This window comes from Abrus precatorius, unplaced genomic scaffold (assembly GCF_003935025.1).
Source record: "Abrus precatorius isolate BTA unplaced genomic scaffold, Abrus_2018 Scaffold11, whole genome shotgun sequence".
NCBI classification, from domain to species: domain Eukaryota; kingdom Viridiplantae; phylum Streptophyta; class Magnoliopsida; order Fabales; family Fabaceae; genus Abrus; species Abrus precatorius.
The window spans coordinates 19,495,495-19,515,042 of NW_020874303.1; the positions used below are offsets into that span (position 1 = coordinate 19,495,495).

Consider the following 19,548-nt stretch of genomic DNA (forward strand, 5'->3'; position numbering starts at 1 on the left):
TCTGGAAAATATTTATGGTGGAGTTAACTTTCTAACAACTTTTATTATATTATTTGAAAAATAAAGTATATTACTTGAAACAGTGTTTTATTTAATAATGATATTATAAACTTAATTTTATCTCTTATTTTACATATTAATATTCACATATTACTTTTCATATATAAATTTTTGATAAATTAATAACGCATTATCTTTGAGGTCAAAAAATGAATTTATGAATCATCAGGGTGGTAAATGATCAAATACCAACTGCAATCACAGTAATCATGGGTATCTGCTGCAATCGATAACATTTGTGCTTTTATGTGAAATTGAACAATAATGAATTGAAAGTTAGGTGTCAAAAGCTTGCACGCGCTATTTTATCATTGAATTAACTACAATTTATTCTCCTGTTTTTTTAAAATAATTTTTTAAAGGATTTTAGAAGTTTTTATCAATTACTTATTATATTTATATTTATTCTTGCAAATAGAGTTGGTAAAAGCTTAAGTTAACATTAATAAATATAAATATTAACAATGATATTAGGTTTGATAATATTAAATAAAGATAAAATTATTTTATTATAATAAAAATTAATTTTTTTTATTAGTTTTGTATTTTTTAGGTGCTACTTAATATCAATGTACGCATTTTAGAAAAACAATTAACTTTATCAATTTTCATAGTAAAAATTTATTTCATTCAAATACTTTTATAGAAACTATTGAAGTTATTGTAGTAATTAGTTGGTCAGAGTTATTCCTAAAATAATACTAGAGTTATTGTAGTAACTAGTTCGCAAAATTTATTCTTGATAAAAAATATTTTTTAATATTTGAAAGTAACGAATAATTTAAAATAATTTAAGAAAAAACGCTCAAACAAGGTATCACATGAGTTAGAGAGGGTAGTGTAATTTAGTTAAGCATCTCACTAACCAATGTTTTAATACACAATGCTTTTTTATTAAAATTATATACATTATAAATTAAGGATAAATGTATTTCATATTTTTTAATAAAAATGTATTTTGGTTTTTCTTAAACCTTATCATATGATGAATAATTTTTTTTTATCTCAATGTAGCATTTTCTTACAAATAGTTTTGTTAAATGAATAATTCTAAATATTATTGCCTATATTCTTCTAAATCTTATTAATTATTAAATGTAAAAAATATTAAATACTACGTTTTATATTTTTAAAATAATAAATACATATTTTTATTTGATACGTATTTTATAAAATATATAGAAAGATAATTAAGATGATGATAAGTGAGATAATAAAATACAATTCTTACTAAATAAAGAAAAATTTAAATACATTCGTAGTTTTATTTAACAGGGTATAAGAAGAATTAGTAGAAACACACGGCATGATGATAGATAATTAATTATCATATGATGCATTGACATCACATCATGGAATACCACCAAATTTAATTTATTGCGTGTTGGTTTTTTGCATCACCAACCGTTCATCACATTCATTTTTATTTTGATGTGAATAGCAGAACTGCATCCCCATCCGAACCACTGTGTCTGTGTGTGCTTTGGTTAGTTTCCCAATCTCCTCTGCATTTCTGAATTGTCCCTCGCATTTCGTCGCTCAGAAACAATCTTGCACTTGTAATTCCGGAGATGGCTGACCTGTGTTCTTGGCCTTCCGTTGCCGAGGTAATTATATATATACGTATATATTCAGATCTACTCGCTATTTCTCCTTCACATTTTCGTCGCTTAATTTGATTTCTTGCTTCACCGTTTGGCCACATTGCTGTTTCGACTTTATTAGCGGTGGCGCATTCTATGTTTCGAAACAGTTTGTTCAAACGACTCTATTTCAGAAACGATGTTGCATTGGTTTAGTTCGAAGCTGATATTTGCATTGCATATTCTACTAAACTTACATAAAGTTTTCAAATCAATCAATGATACTGATTTTTTTAAAGAATTCGCAACATATTCTTAACGGAGATCATTTAATGTTTGAGAATTTTTTTGTATGTCGTTGTTTGATTTGAAAATTCAATGAGAAGAAAGTAACGTACTACTAGTTTCTCTCTCTCTCTGTTTTTGAATATTACTTTAGTTGCATAGGGATCGGTAACTGAACATCATTTTCGCATTTTTTAAAATAATGCGTTGTGAAGTAGGAAGGATAAATATGAGTTTTGGATATGATTATTCTAATAATAAAATTGATTGATTGTGAGCAAGGAATATCTGGTGAATCTTCTCCAATGTGGTTCAATCTGTGGATAATGTTCAGCGCAGCAACTTCTTAATTCATAATATGACTTTGAATATTTCTCATTGTTGAGATTTTTTAGCCTTTGGAAAATTGAGGAATGGAATGTTGCAATAGAAGTGGAAAATAATTAAAAAACGTTAAGAGTACCTGAACTAAAAGTGGGAGTGGAAGAAGAATTGCCTTTTGATCAGCCTTTCCTCATTCCAGTACTCTTCAATACCCAGCGCTTAATCTGCATGTGTTCTGCAGCTAAATGAAATGAGAGAGAAAGTTTCTAAAATGGCGCATGTGAATAAAGAGGAAGTTCGAGTTGTGGTATCTCCCTATCGAATTTGTCCTTTGGGGGCTCACATTGATCATCAGGTACTTTAATATATCATTCTGTTATAGTAAAATGAAACTCATTGATTGATCTTGAGCATACGTACTAGAACAGTGGTTCTGGGCAGATAAATTTCACCTGTCCAGTTACTGGGCAATATTCTCCCAAATTTCATTTGAAGTTCGAATGAGTTCTCTTGTAATTTGCTCTGGTATTTTCAGGGTGGGACTGTTTTAGCTATGACAATCGATAGGGGAATACTTCTGGGGTTTGCTCCTTCTGACAGTAATCAGGTAGAATTTGATCCTGTTCTCAATTTATAATCTTCAACATAATATGAGAAAACATCTGGAGATTTCTTTTGTTCAATTAACAGCTGCTAAGGATATGTATGAGTTGTATAGTTAAGATTAGCTTCTCTCACATTCTCGATTGATACGCTCCCTATGCACACGAACTTGTTATTCGTGATGCTTTCATTTGTTTGATGAATGATCCCTGGGGCTTTTCTTTTAGGTTGTAATTCGTTCTGGACAGTTTCAGGGAGAAGTTAAGTTCAGGTCTGTGGTCAGTGATATAAGGCTTGCTATTTCTTATTTATTTATATATTTCTTTAAGTTCTTTTCCTTTGCTTATAAAGTTATCCTGGGTGATGTATTCCAGATGCTTGCATTTAGATGTGTGCTACCTCTGAGCAAATCATTAGGTTTATAAGACATGCTACATAATAGTTAGTGAAGATGAAATATAATTGCTAACTCTTACGAATTGACAAATGATGTTATTGTTAAGCTTCACCGACTATCCTTACACATATGGCTGAATGATGGGCTCTCTAAGCAGTAATTGGCATATGATTTCGATTTTCATTCTTTATTTCTTTTTTGGTTACATAGGAGGTGCATGCAGGTGGGTTGGGGAGGGGATAGCTGGCCTGGCAGAGGATCAAACCTCTGACATCATCATCACGCCCAAATCTTCAACACTTTGGGCCAGTGCCAATTGAGCTATTTACATGCATTTGTGTCATTCTGATCTTGGTTATTCTTGTCTTTGTTGCATAATTTTGTTATCTTGAACTTCCTAAACAACACTACGTAATTTTCCCAATGTTGAATTATAAAATGATTGATATTTGATAGAGTTAATGAGATCCAAAAGCCAAGGCAAATCACTAGGACAAAAGATGAGAATTCAGAAAAGGACTCATCTAGGCTTCAGGAGCAATGTAACTGGGGGCGTTATGCTAGAGGAGCTGTATATGCACTCCAGAGCAGAGGAAATAATCTTTCTAAGGTAAGATATAATGCCATGCAGGTTCACCTTTCTGTTGATCACTTGACTATGCTACACTTGTGTTATACATACATCAGACGGACGGTAACACGACAAATTATTTCAATTGAATATTTAGACTCTGCAGTGTAGTTTACTTACGCCTTAAAAATTCTATAGTAAAAGGCATACTTATGCCTATGTTCGATGTACTGTGCACTTTGCGGAAAGATATCGATCTGTTTTACATTGGTGTTATCTTAGGATGAACCTGAGTAGCAAGAGGTTATTGTCAACTTCAATGAGTTTTTTGTGAAACACGAAAATCTATTACCAAATCAAATTGAAGCCATTTTTTTCCTCTCCTTACAATTTTAAAATTTCCTTATCATAGTTTTTATAATCAATTCAGCTATGAAACTTTGGATAGGCCTGTACAATATGATCCTGACTAATTATATATTTTTGAGTTAATTACTATGGTTGTCACATTCCTGAATATTGATGTTGACTTTCAACAACTTTTGAATTTTCATGGGTACAACAAAAAAAAAAGAAGCTTATATTTATCAGAATAAGTATAAGAAGCTAATGAGTTAAAGATTATAATTTGTATTTTGGTGTGAGGTTGCCTTTTCTTCTTTGAGTGATGACATGTGAATACACCACAATACTTGGAAGTTGATGCAGTGAACATACAGGCCAACAGAACTATATAAATGAAAGAAAATAGCTTGAAATAACAAAAAGCATTGCCAAGATTTGCAATAATCAGCAAAGTACTGGAATCAGGAGGCTGATTTTTTTTTCATGTATAAGCAAATGCACTAGAAAACGACACTCAATTCCAAAATTGTCCTAAGAACAAATGGAGAAAATTGTAAATCCTGGAGCATGTAATAAGTGGGTTAAAATATGTTTCATATAAACATCAGCATAAGATGTAAACAAGCATGATTTCATTGCAGCATTACTGTTTATGGTGTTTTGGTGGGCTGCATTTACAACATGCTGCATTTCTGGTTTTCTTGCAATGAATATCACTGCTTGCTAGTTATTCCTATTATTTAGAAATATATGCCTACCCATCCTTGTCACAATATTACAGGGTATCACAGGATACATATGTGGTTCTGAAGGTCTGGACAGTTCAGGCTTAAGCTCTTCTGCTGCGGTACAATAATGATTTCTCCCTGCCTATTTTTTAAAAACACCATGATAGACCTCTTACTAGTTACTACTAACTGAGTACTGACGTTTTGGCAACTGCTCATGTTTTCTGATTTTTTCTGAGGGATTCCAACTTTCATTGTTTAACAGGTTGGAGTGGCTTACCTCTTGGCTTTGGAATATGCAAATAATTTAGTAATATCTCCCACAGAAAATATTGAATATGATAGGTAAGTTTATCCAAATCCTTGGCATAATGCATTCTTTTGCCATGGGCAAATGTGTGAATCAGTGCAGTCAAAGACATAACATATTTTAAACAAGAGTTTTGCTATATCTTCCTACTACTTTATGAAGTAGTAGATGAAAAGGTATATGCATTTATTATCTTGAAAACATAAAAAAACATTGAATAGTTTTTTCATTTAGAAATTAAGAAAATGTATAACTTATAAGCATAAAAGGTAGGATGATTAACAATTGTGGGACACCTTTTATTTTTACTTTCAATGTCATGTCTTGGAAATTAATTTATATGGAAAATCAATGTGAAATATTCAAATGTTTTGACAGTCTTTATTTTTCGCCCTAATGTTAACGTATTTGTTTTAGCAAGGCTTTACACCTTTCAGCTCAAGGGTCTAAAGTCTAAACCCCCTAACACCTTTTGCTTTTAACTACCTGTTATGAATGGGCTTTTGTTTGTTAGGAAAAGAGCAATGTTTTTCTTCAAACCTCCGTATTTTATGCTTTTGTTCATCACACCATGCTGGAAAGTAAAAACTGCTTCTAAAATGTTACCATCAACTTTGGACAAGGATTAGAATCTCATCCTTTCAGTCATTGTGGTTATAGATATGCTACTAAGTCATTTCTTAATTGTCTGGTGATATTAGATTAGCACTCCTAAATGTTAATTTTCTCATTATAGGTTGATTGAGAATGAATATTTGGGTCTGAAAAATGGCATAATGGACCAATCAGCTATATTACTGTCAGCTAGTGGCTGTTTGATGTGCATGAATTGCAAGGTAATACCTGGATCAATGTGTTGTCTCAAGTTCTTAATGTGTTTTTATTTTTTGAAGCATATCCATCAGTTATGGAATCAGATTTGACATATGGCATGTTGATCATGTGCCCTTCTGGCACTCAAACTTATTTATCTTCTCATTCTTTCTTATTTCTTGTATAAGTGGCTTCTTTGGTTGGATCACTTGCTCTGAATTTCTACTGTCAGATTAATAAGTTGTAAAAATCCTGTAAAAAAGAGCATTGTAACTTTACATAACATTGTTGTTGCTCTTATAATCATCATTCCACTGTTTCATGTGTTAGTATGGCATATGCAGACCAAAGATTATCAACTTGTTTACCGACCAAAAGTACTAGAATGCAAAGAGAGTGAGCAACCAAGAGCGACCAAAATATTGTTGGCACTTTCAGGGTTGAAGCAAGCTTTGACTAATAACCCTGGATATAATAAGCGAGTTGTAGAGTGTCAAGAGGCTGCACAAATTCTTCTTAAGTAAGTTTTATTTTATTTTTTCTTCCCTTGAAACTTTTTTACTGTTTTCATTTGTATTTATAAGAACTTGTGTTCACTTTACATGCATTGCAAAATATTGAGGAAATTTCTCAATTTTATCGTCTTAAGAGCTGTTGCCATCAAAGATCGGTCAACTTTACCTTTTTAAGTCCAAAAGGTAGTCAATATACTGTTTTGAGAGGATGGAAGCAGTTAACTGCTAAACTGGATAAAATGCCTTTGTACTCCTCACTAATCTCAATTAGATCTCTCGTGAATCAATTTTTGCAATAGTCTAAGTTTGCATCTAGTTTTTTTATAGGACGAGGGTGAGCCTTGTTGCAACGGTAATGTTGGCGCCTCGTTTTTGTGTGGCAAGGTTTTGTTCATCTACTTTCCCTGGACCCCACAATGTTCATTGGGTTACTTTTTTTAGTTTTATTATAAGATGATCGAGGTAAATTTTAATCACAATGACAGCTAAATTCATGTATAGTTAAGCTAGTACTTATTGTGATTAATATTTCAAGAAGAGATTTGGTATAGAGAAAATAATCAAGTGGAAGATGAGCTAAACAAGATGGGCTTAAACATAATATTTTTTAAAACAAGCCTAGCCCAAACTTCAATTTGAAACATTTAGATAAATGAGTCTAGTTTGAGAATCAATTTTTTTCATCAAGTCAAACTTGGGCTTTAAATTCTGTTGTTATAGTTTTTATTCATTTCTTTTTTTATTCCTGTATTTTTCCCCCCTAAGCTATATGTCCATATAGTTTCGTAATATTAAAATCTTGGTCCCTTTGAAACTGATTTACAATAAGAACTAAGTTGATGTATTATTTGACAAGATAATCAATGCCCAGGAAGTTTATATTGTTTTTGTTATTCTGCAGAGCATCTGGGGAATATAAAGCAGAGCCCATCCTATCTAATGGCCAGTATCTTGACTTCTCATATTTGAACATAGTTAAATCTTTTATCACATAGCTTGCTGATCTAAGTTATTTTTTGGCTTTTCCACTGAGCAGTTGAACCAGAAGTTTATGAGACTCACAAGGTATAACGAATTGACTTGAATCCATAACTATACAGATTTTTCCGTATCCAGGTTAATTTGTGATATAGCATGGCATAAGTGTTCAACAAACATGAAACACATGATAAATAAATAGGTTCATTCTAGGAATACAATTTTGAAGATTGTAGAACTAAAGAAAAGTAAGAAATGTGCTTAAACAGTTCCCTTTCTATGCACTAACATATCAAAGTTCATCAATCATGTAATGTTATGTGAAGATATAAAGGTTCTGCAATGTTTTACTTCGTCAACATTGGATCTGTAAAAAAATGTGTTGATTGGAGATATGAAATTCATCAATCACTGTATTGGAGTTCCTTCAGAGTACAAACTGTAATAAGAGTTATATGGGAAGTCAAACTTTGAATAGTTTGCATCTAATGTGAGCAGTCTTTCATGCATTCAAGCTCAAAACAGGATTTTAAATGTTTTCCAAGGTAGAAATGGCGTATTTCATATGCTGAAGTTTAATGGTTCTCGCACTCTAAAATCTTGCCATTTTGAATGTTCAAAATGCTGATAAAATTATGCATGTTATATTGACATTTGCAAAAAAGTATTGTGGGTTTCCTTCTATGCTAGTTAGTTTAATCGATTTACTTGTTCCGGCTTATTTACTGGTGTTTAATGCCTTCTTTCATGTGTCATGTATAATTTGAATCCAAATTCTGATCTTCACATAATCTAGCAATCCTACATTTGTTTGTGCAGTGCAAATTAGAACCAGATCTAGTCAAAAGAGCAGAACATTATTTCTCAGAGAACATGCGTGTTATGAAAGGTACCGTCACTCAAATTGCTTTGATAAATCTAAACTTCATAGGTGCATTTCTTGCTCATTTCACCTTTTGTGCTTTCAAGTAATTTATTTAATTTTTTACCCAGGAGTTGAGGCTTGGTCAATGGGCAAGTTAAAAGATTTTGGAATGCTTATTTCTGCTTCTGGTCGGAGTTCCATTCAAAATTATGAATGCGGTATAACCTAAATCCCCAAATTTGGAATGTTCTGAAATTTGCTGCTCTAGTATGAAAGTGACTCGAAATACAGGAAACCAATATGTGTTGAAAAAACGTTTCTTACCCAGTTTTCAACTTTTTAAAATCTAGTTGCCCGTCTTTCTAAATACATAATCCTATGCAAAAATTAAAATTTGTGCCTGGAAACACCTAAAACATTTTAGATGAAAGTGTTGGATTTTAAAATTGTGTTGTTCCCTTTTGGTACTTCTGAACATGTGGCTCCTCTACTGTTCTATATTTTCCTCTAAACTTTTTCTTTGTAGCTTTCCTAAGCTTTCTTCGAAGCCCTTAGTACATGATGGAGTGTTCACAAGTGAAACTCCAAATTCTCCGCAAAGCAATCTGTACTATTTTCTATCTATTTTCTAAATTTGTTTTTTTCGTGTATCACCATTAGATTGGGGTTTTGGTCTCATATCAGTCGCAATATATCTGGAATTTATTGGTAAACAAAAGACCAAATACAGCTTTTTAGATGAATTGTTTGGAACTTTCAAATAATTTACTCAAACATATCATGAATACTTTTTCACAAGCTTTGATTTAAATAACTTGAAAATTTTAATGTGTAACATTGGTGGGCGTAGATGATATTCGTATAGCTGCTAATTAGAACAAATTAATTGCTTAAAAACCTTGTTAAAAATCTTCAAGAGCTGCAAATCATTCAGGTTGGAAGCTTTACTGATGGTTGTGTACAAAAGCATTGCTATATTGCGGCTTTGCATACTCAAGTCTCGAGGTTTAGTTCTTAACCAGCACGGTTTCAGCTAGCAGACAAATTTTTTTCTTGACTTGATCCCTTTCATGAAAATGCAAAATCTCCGTCCAGTCCCATTTTTTTCTTGTGGTTAGTTAAAATAGTCAAACATTTGACTTTATTAAATTCATTTGGAGCCTGTGCATGGTGGTAGCTTTATAGCACAAGACTGCCCTTTGAATTTAATTAAACAAAACACTTCCGCTTCTGATGTCATGTATTTAATACGGTTGCATTTTGATTTTCGTGCATGTGGGCTTTAAAAGTATTTTACCTAATATTTACAAGGAATGAAACTTACATGTTGTCCTTATGTAATTTGATGTCTGAGTAACTATTGATGATCATGTGAAAATGCTGTGCCATCCAAGGTGCTGAACCAATGATTCAACTGTATGAGATCCTTTTGAGGGCTCCCGGTGTATTGGGGGCACGCTTCAGTGGTGCTGGGTTTAGAGGATGCTGCGTAGCATTTGTGGAGGCTCACCTTGCAACTGAAGCTGCAACATTTGTCAGGAAAGAATATCTCAAGGTCCAGCCTGAGTTCTCTAGCCAAATTGGCAATGACATGGTTGTAATATGTGAACCTGGTGATTGTGCACGTGTAATTTGAACAATATTTTTGTCATTATTTCTAGTGTATCATTCTTGTGACAGCAATCTTAGCTGTCAAGCTTACTGTAGTTGATCAAATCTTCTGTATTTTTTCATTCTTCTCATGGACTTTGGGATAAGCCCATTACCTTGGATCTTCTAAAGAGGTGTATTTTGTAAGGTACAATGTAGAATTATAATAGTTGATTATAAATTCAATGTGATGGATTTTAACAACTTCATAGTTTATTATATATGTGCATTTATTTTATCATAATTTTTAATTAACAGTTATATTTGTATTTTTTTATTTTTTAACATGCACCCTCCATTTTAGAAGACTCAAATATCATCACTTACCAAAGGAAAAATCTTCTTGGAGGAATGATATATATAGGAAAGAAATGTTGACGAAACAATGGTTGCAATCAATTTTTTAAAAAATGTAAAAGTTATGGTTAATTTATTGATTATAAATTCAATGTAATAGATTATAACAACTTCATAGTTTATTATATATGTGCATATAATTTATCATAATTTTTAATTAACGGTTATAGTTATATATTTTACTTTCTAAAATGCACCCTCCACTTTCTTAGGCAATGTTATTTAATTAATGTAATGCCACAACAATGAAAGGACATTAGTTTTAATTAGAATTAATTATCTTTATATATTTATCTTTCATTTCATGCATTTGTGAAATAAAAGGCTTAATTTTGATAAGTTCCTGCCTAACAGATATCATTTTAACTTTTTTATACTATAACTCACTTTTAGTTTATTCAACTTGTATTACCCGTTAAGACGATTTGATAATCTTTCACTAACTGTAAAAATCGCCACTTGGCCTTTCATATGTACGGTAATATTTAGGAGTTAAGGGAGAGAAACGTGCATAAAGTACGCAAGAAACGCGACGGTTTCTGGTTATTAAGAATGCGTTTGACAAGTTTAGTTAATAAATTAGTTAAAAATTAAAAAATTACTAATCCAACAGTGTTATTTTTACCCAATAACCTTTTTTGTTAGTTAAGATATCTTAATAAATACACTTTAAATTAAGTTATATTATTTTTATAAAACTTTTAATAATTTATTTTTTTATTACATTATTCATCTTATTGTTCATTTTTTCTCTTAATTATAAAAAAAATCGTGGGAGAAAATTTCTCTCTATATTTTTTGGTAGAGAAGGAAAAAAAATTAACGCGGCAAATTATAGCAAGAATAGGGCCAGAAAAAATAATGATATTAAAGTCACGTGCTACTCCAAAACAATATTTGTTTCTGAGTTCTGCCAACTACAGATTTTGTTCAGGATTCCAACATCTCTCCTCACCCTCTCTCTGTTAGCTTCTCTTCTCATACAAGTCAGAGCCTTTAAGCAAACCCAACAAAACCTTCAAAAACTTACATCAATCTCACAATTTACTTAGCTTTCCTTTCCACAAAAATGGTTCCAATCTTGTCACCCAAGTATGCTCTCCTCTTCTTTTCTTGCACCTTTGTTCTCAACTTCTTATTCATTCCCATCTCTGCCCTCAACATTGGAGTTGAAACCACTGGAATCACTGTCTCTGTGGTTTGCTTCTTCCTTCATATTTTCAATTTCTAACATTTAACACAAAGAAACAGTGCCTAATTCTTCTCTGACTCCTTTTTTTTCTCATGATCAGAGCAAAGAGTGTAGCAGAAATTGTGAATCAAGCTTCTGTTCAGGTACTAATAATATAATTTCCCCCTTTTTTTTTTTACAATTGAAAATTTAGCTGATTGGATTAAGGTTTTAATTTGTTTATGATGTTTCTGGGACAAACAAAAATGCAACTTTGGAATGGCAGTGCCTCCATTATTGAGGTATGGCAAGTACTGTGGACTTTTGTATAGTGGGTGCCCTGGGGAGAGACCTTGTGATGGCCTTGATGCTTGTTGTATGAATCATGATAAATGTGTGCAAGCCAAAAACAGTGAGTTCTACACATCATTAATGCTTTGATTCAAACATTTTATTCTATGGCTTGAATAGTTGTACTGTTTCAGATTCTGTTGGATCTTACAGGATGGATTGTGAAGTTCCTTTCAGGCTACATCTTCAATTTGGTTCTTTAATAATGCTTCTGGTTCTTTTTAAACTCAACTTGAACCATTTAGTTAGATATAGCTGTTGGAAAAATAAAGAAATAGCATTTTGATTGAAAATGAGAGGAGCAAAGTGAATTTCAGAGAATGATATTTGGAAAAATAATGAAGGGGAATATAATTAAAGACGTACATTCATTTCTATGGTTATGGTTATGAAAGTAATTAGCAAATTAATGATGGTGTTATGCAGATGACTACCTAAGTCAAGAGTGCAGCCAAACATTCATCAACTGCATGAAAAAGTTTAAGAACTCAAAAGGTCCTACATTCAAGGGAAACACATGTGAATTGGATGATGTAATTGAAGTTATTAATGTTGTGATGGAAGCCGCTCTACTGGCTGGAAGAGTGTTGCACAAGCCCTAGCTAGCTAGCTAGAGAGTACAAAGTGATGTTTCATTCTTCTATAAAATGAGGGCCTGAGGTAGAGTTTCATATTTTATTTCTTTCATTTTGCTTCAAAGTTTGTTCCATATTCCCATGATCCTCATCTCCTACAATGCTGTTCATGAGATGGGACAATTAATTTCTGGTCTCCCCAAAAGAATTTGCTCAAGTCCAACAATTAATAATAGAGGTTTGCAATTAGCTTAGATAATGACAGAAAGCTGAGGAAAGAAGGGCTTGAGATCTTATTATTATCTCGTCTTAAATATATGATCATTTTAATTATTTTACAGTTAACTTTATTAATGATATTGAATAATTTAGATATATTTTTTAAAATAAATGGAACATTTTGTTTTGACAGAACTTAATGTTATCGTATAATCCATGCAATCGACTTTAATCAGTGAAATATAACTTAGTTATTGTTATTATTTGTATTGGAACCGATTCTTTTATTTTATTTTACTTAATAAATTGTCTCATTTTTACTAAAAATATTTTTATTAAAAAATAACTTATAATTATATAAATGATTGTGACAAACTCTCTAAAATCATCTATGTTTAAAATGAAAAATAATATTTTCGTCCTCATAAAACGATTAGCAAAGGAGAGTAAATAATGACAAGTTAATTTCCTCGTGAAAAAAGGAACGGTAATTTCAATTTGATCATTGCATGCAGCTTGATAAATGGAGATGTTAATATCCATTAATTGTGTAATTTTTAAAAGTATTTATTATACAAAAATTTATTTTAATAAAATTTATTTTTGAATATTTAAAATTAATTTTAAGATTAAGGTTAACAAAATTATTTAAAATAAATAAACATCAATACTCTGCATGTGCTGTCAAGCACTGGTGTTTGAGTAAATAAGATGAAAATAAAGCCAATTCATGTAAAACAAAACAAGGCATAATCAGTTTGTTCGTTGCAAAAACAATTATTTGTGCACAAGAAATGTACCTAAAAGATTTAAATTTAACGAATCATAATGCCTTTTTTAATTTTCAAAATGTAATTTTGTTTATCATTACCTTAATCAAAGCTAAAAAAAAGAAAGAAACTATTTAGTTTAATATCATCGATATACATAATTGAAAATAATGAAGTTATTAGACAACAAATCGTTTTCATCTTCTTGCACTTCACACTGCCAAAATGAGGAATAATTAAGTTGGCTTAGTGCCACCTAAATTCAATTAGCAGTTCCTGAAAACAAATAAAGCATTTTGCAGAGAAAAAAAATAATGTTAAGCAGTAAAGAAGAAGAAAAAAATCACTTTTCCGCAACCAGTTACTGTATATATAAGTTATACTTAATTAGGTATAATAGCTGTCCAAAAGATACAGATTATACTGAAGGGAACGATCATTGATGAATATTAAGCCAAAAAAACATGGTTGACAGGTACCCTTCCCTTCAAGGCTTCAACTTCACACAAGATTAAAAACCTTGTCCAAATGCACCTTTCATTAGCTTTATTTGTTAAATATTAAATTTAATGTTGCTGTTTACAAAAATGTGCAGAATAAAATTGTTCTTTATTTAATATTATGATATGATGATTTGAAAAAATAAAAACAACTAAAACTAAAATTAAAAATTTATTTTGTTAAAGCAAATGTTAATCTTTAAGGATATAAAAACATAAAATTATAATAAATATTTATTATATCCAAAATGAAAGATCGATTATTCTCTTTCATTCTTGATTTTTTTCCTTATTTTTTAATTATAAACTTAAGTGTGACATTAATGAACAGTTAAAAAATAAAGAATAGTTGGTAAATTTTTTTTAAAAAATATATCTATACTTTGTGAAAATAAAGAGTGATAAATAAATAATTAGTTTTTATATATGATATTTAGAAATAATATATGAAAAAATATAATATTTTTGAAAAAAGTGAAAAAAATTTAGAATTTTAAAATGCACATCTGGCAATTTAGTGAACAAAAATTTAAATTAAAAAATAAAAAATTTATAAAGTATTAAAAATCATCAATAATAACGATCTTTTAAAAAATATTAAAAATTAAAATTCATCCACAATAATTTTTAAAATAATAATAAAACATTTTAAAAGTATTGAAATTTGCTGACAAGTTTTTCAAAAGTCGACATTTTTTTGAAATTTATAATTTTATAAAAAATCATATTTTTGTGATTTAAAAATAAAATTAATTAAAAAAAGACATAAATAAATATTATGAAAATTCGAGCATTTAAAAATTAAAATAATAAAAAAAATGAAATTAGTTGTCTTTGTTGTGCCACGTCACCTATTGGCAGCTGCAGCATCTTCTTCTTCCTTTGGTATTCGGCATCTTCCAATGAGTCCACCAACGACCAATCCCCATAAACATTGTCTTTGACTTTGACAGCGATCCTTCTCCAACCCAACTCAATTACTCAACCCATCTTTAATCCTTCGATCTCACTCAAACTTCACTGGTTCATCCTAAACATGTTCCCTTTCTCTCTCTCTCTTCCTAAACCCAAATCCATCATCATTGATCCATAACCTTGGAACAACAAGAAGACGAACCAGCAACACCAAAAAAAGAAAACATGGGTTCCAATCCTCTCTCTGCATTGACTTCAACAAAGCCTTCACCAATACCAACACAAGACCGAGAAGAACAAGACTCACCTTCATCAACACAGACTCTTCTCTCTTTCAACACTGACTCGTCTTCTTCTTCTTCTTCTCCCTCTTCCTCTTCCCACAAAGCCCTCTTCTTCTCTCTCATCCTAATCACCTGCATTGCTCTCTCAGCAACCTTTGCCTTCGCCTTTCTGTTTTTCTCTTCCTCATCATCACCGCCACCACCCACTTCAACTGCTCACACCCCTTCTTCTCTTGCTCGTTCTCTCACCAAACTCAAACGCCCCGTGGTTCTTCTGGTTTCCTCAGATGGGTTTCGATTCGGGTACCAATTCAAGACCTTCACACCCAACATTGCTCGTTTGATCGCAAATGGAACCGAAGCTGAAACCGGTTTGATTCCGGTTTTTCCATCTCTTACTTTCCCCAATCATTATTCCATTGTTACTGGGCTCTACCCTGCATATCATGGCATAATCAATAACCATTTTTTGGATCCACATTCTGGGGAAGCGTTTTACATGGGTAGCCATGATCCCAAGTGGTGGCTTGGGGAACCCCTTTGGGAGACTGTGGTCAATAATGGGTTGAAGGCTGCTACCTATTTCTGGCCTGGTTCTGAGGTAAAGAAGGGTCCTTGGACTTGTCCTGTTAATTATTGTAGGCATTATAATGGTTCTGTTTCTTTTGAGGAAAGGGTCGATTCAGTTTTGAACTATTTTGATTTGCCAAGTGATGAAATTCCTGATTTTATGACACTTTATTTTGAGGACCCTGATCATCAGGGTCATCGTGTTGGTGCTGATGATCCTGAGATCACTGAGGCTGTTGCTAGGATTGATAGCATGATGGGGAGGTTGATTAAGGGTTTGGAGCAAAGAGGGATTTTTGAGGATGTTAGTATTATCATGGTTGGTGATCATGGAATGGTTGGTACATGTGATAAGAAGTTGATTTTTCTTGATGATTTGGGTCCTTGGATTGATGTTCCGAAAGATTGGGTCTTGACACATAGTCCTGTGCTTGCAATTCGTCCACCTCCTGGTTTTGCTCCTTCAGATGTTGTTGCTAAGATGAATGAAGGATTGAGCTCAGGGAAAGTTGAGAATGGGAAGAACTTGAGGGTGTATTTGAAGGAGGATCTGCCTAGCCGGCTTCATTATGCAGCAAGCGACCGGATTCCACCGATAATTGGTTTGCTTGAAGAAGGTTTTAAGGTTGAGCAGAAGAAAACAAAGCGCCAAGAGTGTGGCGGTTCACATGGTTATGACAATGCAATTTTCTCCATGAGGACCATTTTCATTGGACACGGTCCTCAGTTTGCTAGAGGGAGGAAGATACCTTCATTCGAGAATGTTCAGATTTATAATTTGATTACTTCTATTCTTAAGATAAAGGGAGCACCTAACAATGGCTCTGCCTCATTTGCAGAGTCTGTGCTTCTTCCTGGTGCATAAAACTAAGTGAGATCTTGTTGTTTGACATTGTTGAAGTTATGGAGCACTAGAATATTTGATCGTTGAGCTGCATGAAAATGTGTTCTACGGGTGAGATGCTCAGGTCAGAAATAGGAACATGCAGAATTGCGTATGATCCCTGAATTAGTATCTGTAATAAAGGTACTCCTATCTATTTGGTTCCAATTTTGTTTGAAATGAGCTGCATAGGTAGAGGGAAAGCTTAGCTTTAAAAAAATGTTATTTTGGGTCTGTAAGTAATATAGAATCACAGGAATTTAATGTTACTTGAGATAGAGTGAGATCCCCATTTGGATCTCTAGTTACAGATTACCTACAAACAAGGATCGATGGATTTGAACCCAAAACTGTTTCCTCTTTCAATTCTTTTAATCTCACAATTCGTATATTCGTCTCATAACTTCATTTGTATATCACTGCTATTGTCTTTATTAAGTTTAAAATTCAGTCAGTTCTGTCTTTATTCCAGAATAGGCGAAGCTCTGGTAGCTAAACAAGAATGTGTAAAACTTCAATTCAATTATAGCTACTTTAGCCCGAGAATCGATTTCTCTTTACTCATTTGAATTATTACAGAATCGTATGTTTGTTTCCACCATACATCATCCGTGTTGTTTTCCAACCACACATGTATTTCCATGCTAGTCACCAAATAGAAAATGAGAGAACAGTTCAGTTAGGCAGGATTGTATTATTTATCATGAAATCTCTTATAAATTTTTTTAAGGTTCATTTTTAGTTCTTTTTACTCACAGGGTTAGTCTTTAGTGGCCTACTTTATTCATATCCAGATCACTTTAGCTGATTTTTTTGTCATCTTATCGTGATTAAGTTTAACTCGTCTCTAATAGTTAGATGCACACGCATGGTATTTTTATTTTTAGCTATTTTTCAGGTGCCGTCCCTTCCTCTTTTGGGAGCACTATTTGACAATATTACAATACCCCATATTTTTTTTAGCAATTAAAATGAGTGTAAAGCTCGTTATTGTCTCCCAACATGTAAGGCTGTTGAGCCATTCTTGGTTGAGAGTTGTGAGACTAAGAATCATGTGTTCAACTTTGGCATTTGTTCAACAATATTGTTTCTAATTTTAGCATCTCACCGAACAATAGAACATACTTTCTAGTTCAGTTAAATATTTCATAACTTGGAATGCAGATCTCGGACGTAAAGTGCATGACATGACTTAGGTTCGATTGCATTGATTGCCGAGTAGATGGTTTAACATAGAAAGGTTGATGAATTGTTACGGAATATAAAGAGTTATTATCAAAGTCATTACCGTACAATATGTTTCTTAAGTACAATCAGGTCCAAAGTTATGTGAAGTTTAATGTAAAACATCAATTTAGAAATTGATAGTATTGGTCAATTTCACCTCAACTTTCACAACTAGCATCCCATTTGGTCTTTAGAATTAGTATTATTGATTAGTTCAATTCTTAAATTATTAAGTTAATTAACCTGATTCCTAACTTTGACAATTATTAATCAATTTAATTTTTAGTGTTAAAAACTAAATTAATTACTCAATAATTACGACAGTTGTTAAAATGACAAACTAAGAGATTTGGATCCTCTGCAGTTTTGGCAGAAATTGCGCCCTGCATTTTCTTAAATGAATTTAACAAAAAGTAATTTTGGTTTAAACAAAAAAAATTCGTTTAAGTGAATTTAGTAAAAAAGTATTTTTCATTTAAGCCAAAAAATTCAAGAAATTTTTATTTCTCACTAATGACTACTTAGTTATTAAAAACTCTTACATATTTATCTCACTGAATATTTTAAATATATTGTCTAGTGTGTTACTTGTGCTAAACATAAATGAGATAGAATAACTTGAAATCAAGTTAAATTGTTGAGAATGGTAATAAGAATTATAGGAATGATAACTTTAAGAAATTGATTGAGAGATAGTTGCATTATTACATGTTTAAAACACTTATTTTTGTATTATGACTATAAAGTGTGATTACATGATCTTGTACAAATATTTCTAAATATATTGTCTAGTGTACTATTTGAACTAAACATTAGTGAGGTAGAACAATTTAGAATCAAGTTAAATTGTTGAGAATAATGATAAAGATTATAGAAATGATAATTTTGAGAAATTGATTGAGAAATAATTGTGATATTATATGTTTTGAAACACTTAAGTATTTATTGTATGATCATAAAGTGTGACCACATGATTTTGCACAAAAATTTCTTGAATTTTCTATGATTTATAGAGGAAGAAGATAAAGTTTTGAAATTTTTTGTAATTTTGTATTAAGCAAAAATTACTTTTTTACTAAGTTCACTTAAGCAATTTTTTTTTATTTGAGCCAAAATTATTTTTTGTTAAATACGCTTAAACAAAATAAAATTTGCTTAAATAAAAATATACTACAAGGAGCATTTTTCATTAAAATTGCAGAAGATCCAGATCCCAAACTAGGGTGATTACTGTAGTATATTCGCATTTGAATGGGTTTGGATTTCTTGCTTGTATGGATCAATTACTATTTCATGCGAGTCTGTCACTAATTATTTTCAAATATATCTATGTAAAACAGTTTTTTTACGCAATGATCCTTGTAAACATCTTCCTGATTATATGGATCAATTAATATTTGATGTGCTTGTATGGATCTCCAAAATTTTACCATATCAGAACCTTTCCAATCTCTTTTTCTTTCTCACTCATATTCCATTTCCATATAAATATGTATTTGCCATTCCATAACCTTCATAAGATAAAAGACATACTACACGGAAAGTAACTGCTTTTAAAACCCTATCATTTCATTAGTATTTTAGTGCTTCTGGACTCCATTGTCCTTTCTATTTTCACAGGTTTTGGTCCAGGGTCTAATATTAATAGAGATTAATAGAACACATATGTCAAATATTAATTAAGCCACAGTAATAAGAT

At 31.6% G+C, this 19,548-nt stretch overlaps 2 protein-coding genes across 2 annotated transcripts; both read left to right on the forward strand.

The window, feature by feature from the left end:
• The first annotated feature begins 1,537 nt into the window (after nt 1-1,537).
• Nucleotides 1,538-16,723, forward strand: LOC113855768. The gene is made up of 15 exons (XM_027487400.1): nt 1,538-1,667; nt 2,494-2,607; nt 2,788-2,859; nt 3,083-3,126; nt 3,709-3,862; nt 4,950-5,015; nt 5,162-5,241; nt 5,943-6,042; nt 6,364-6,539; nt 7,436-7,476; nt 7,571-7,599; nt 8,332-8,401; nt 8,506-8,595; nt 9,772-10,004; nt 15,060-16,723. The coding sequence occupies exons 1-15, from the start codon at nt 1,632-1,634 to the stop codon at nt 16,602-16,604; spliced, it is 2,850 nt and encodes a 949-aa protein (XP_027343201.1). The 5' UTR covers nt 1,538-1,631; the 3' UTR covers nt 16,605-16,723.
• On the forward strand, nt 11,359-12,508 carry LOC113853973 (phospholipase A2-alpha-like). The gene is made up of 4 exons (XM_027484723.1): nt 11,359-11,582; nt 11,677-11,719; nt 11,842-11,967; nt 12,333-12,508. Exons 1-4 carry the CDS (start codon nt 11,454-11,456, stop codon nt 12,506-12,508), a joined length of 474 nt encoding a protein of 157 aa, XP_027340524.1. The 5' UTR covers nt 11,359-11,453.
• Nucleotides 16,724-19,548: the final 2,825 nt, after the last annotated feature.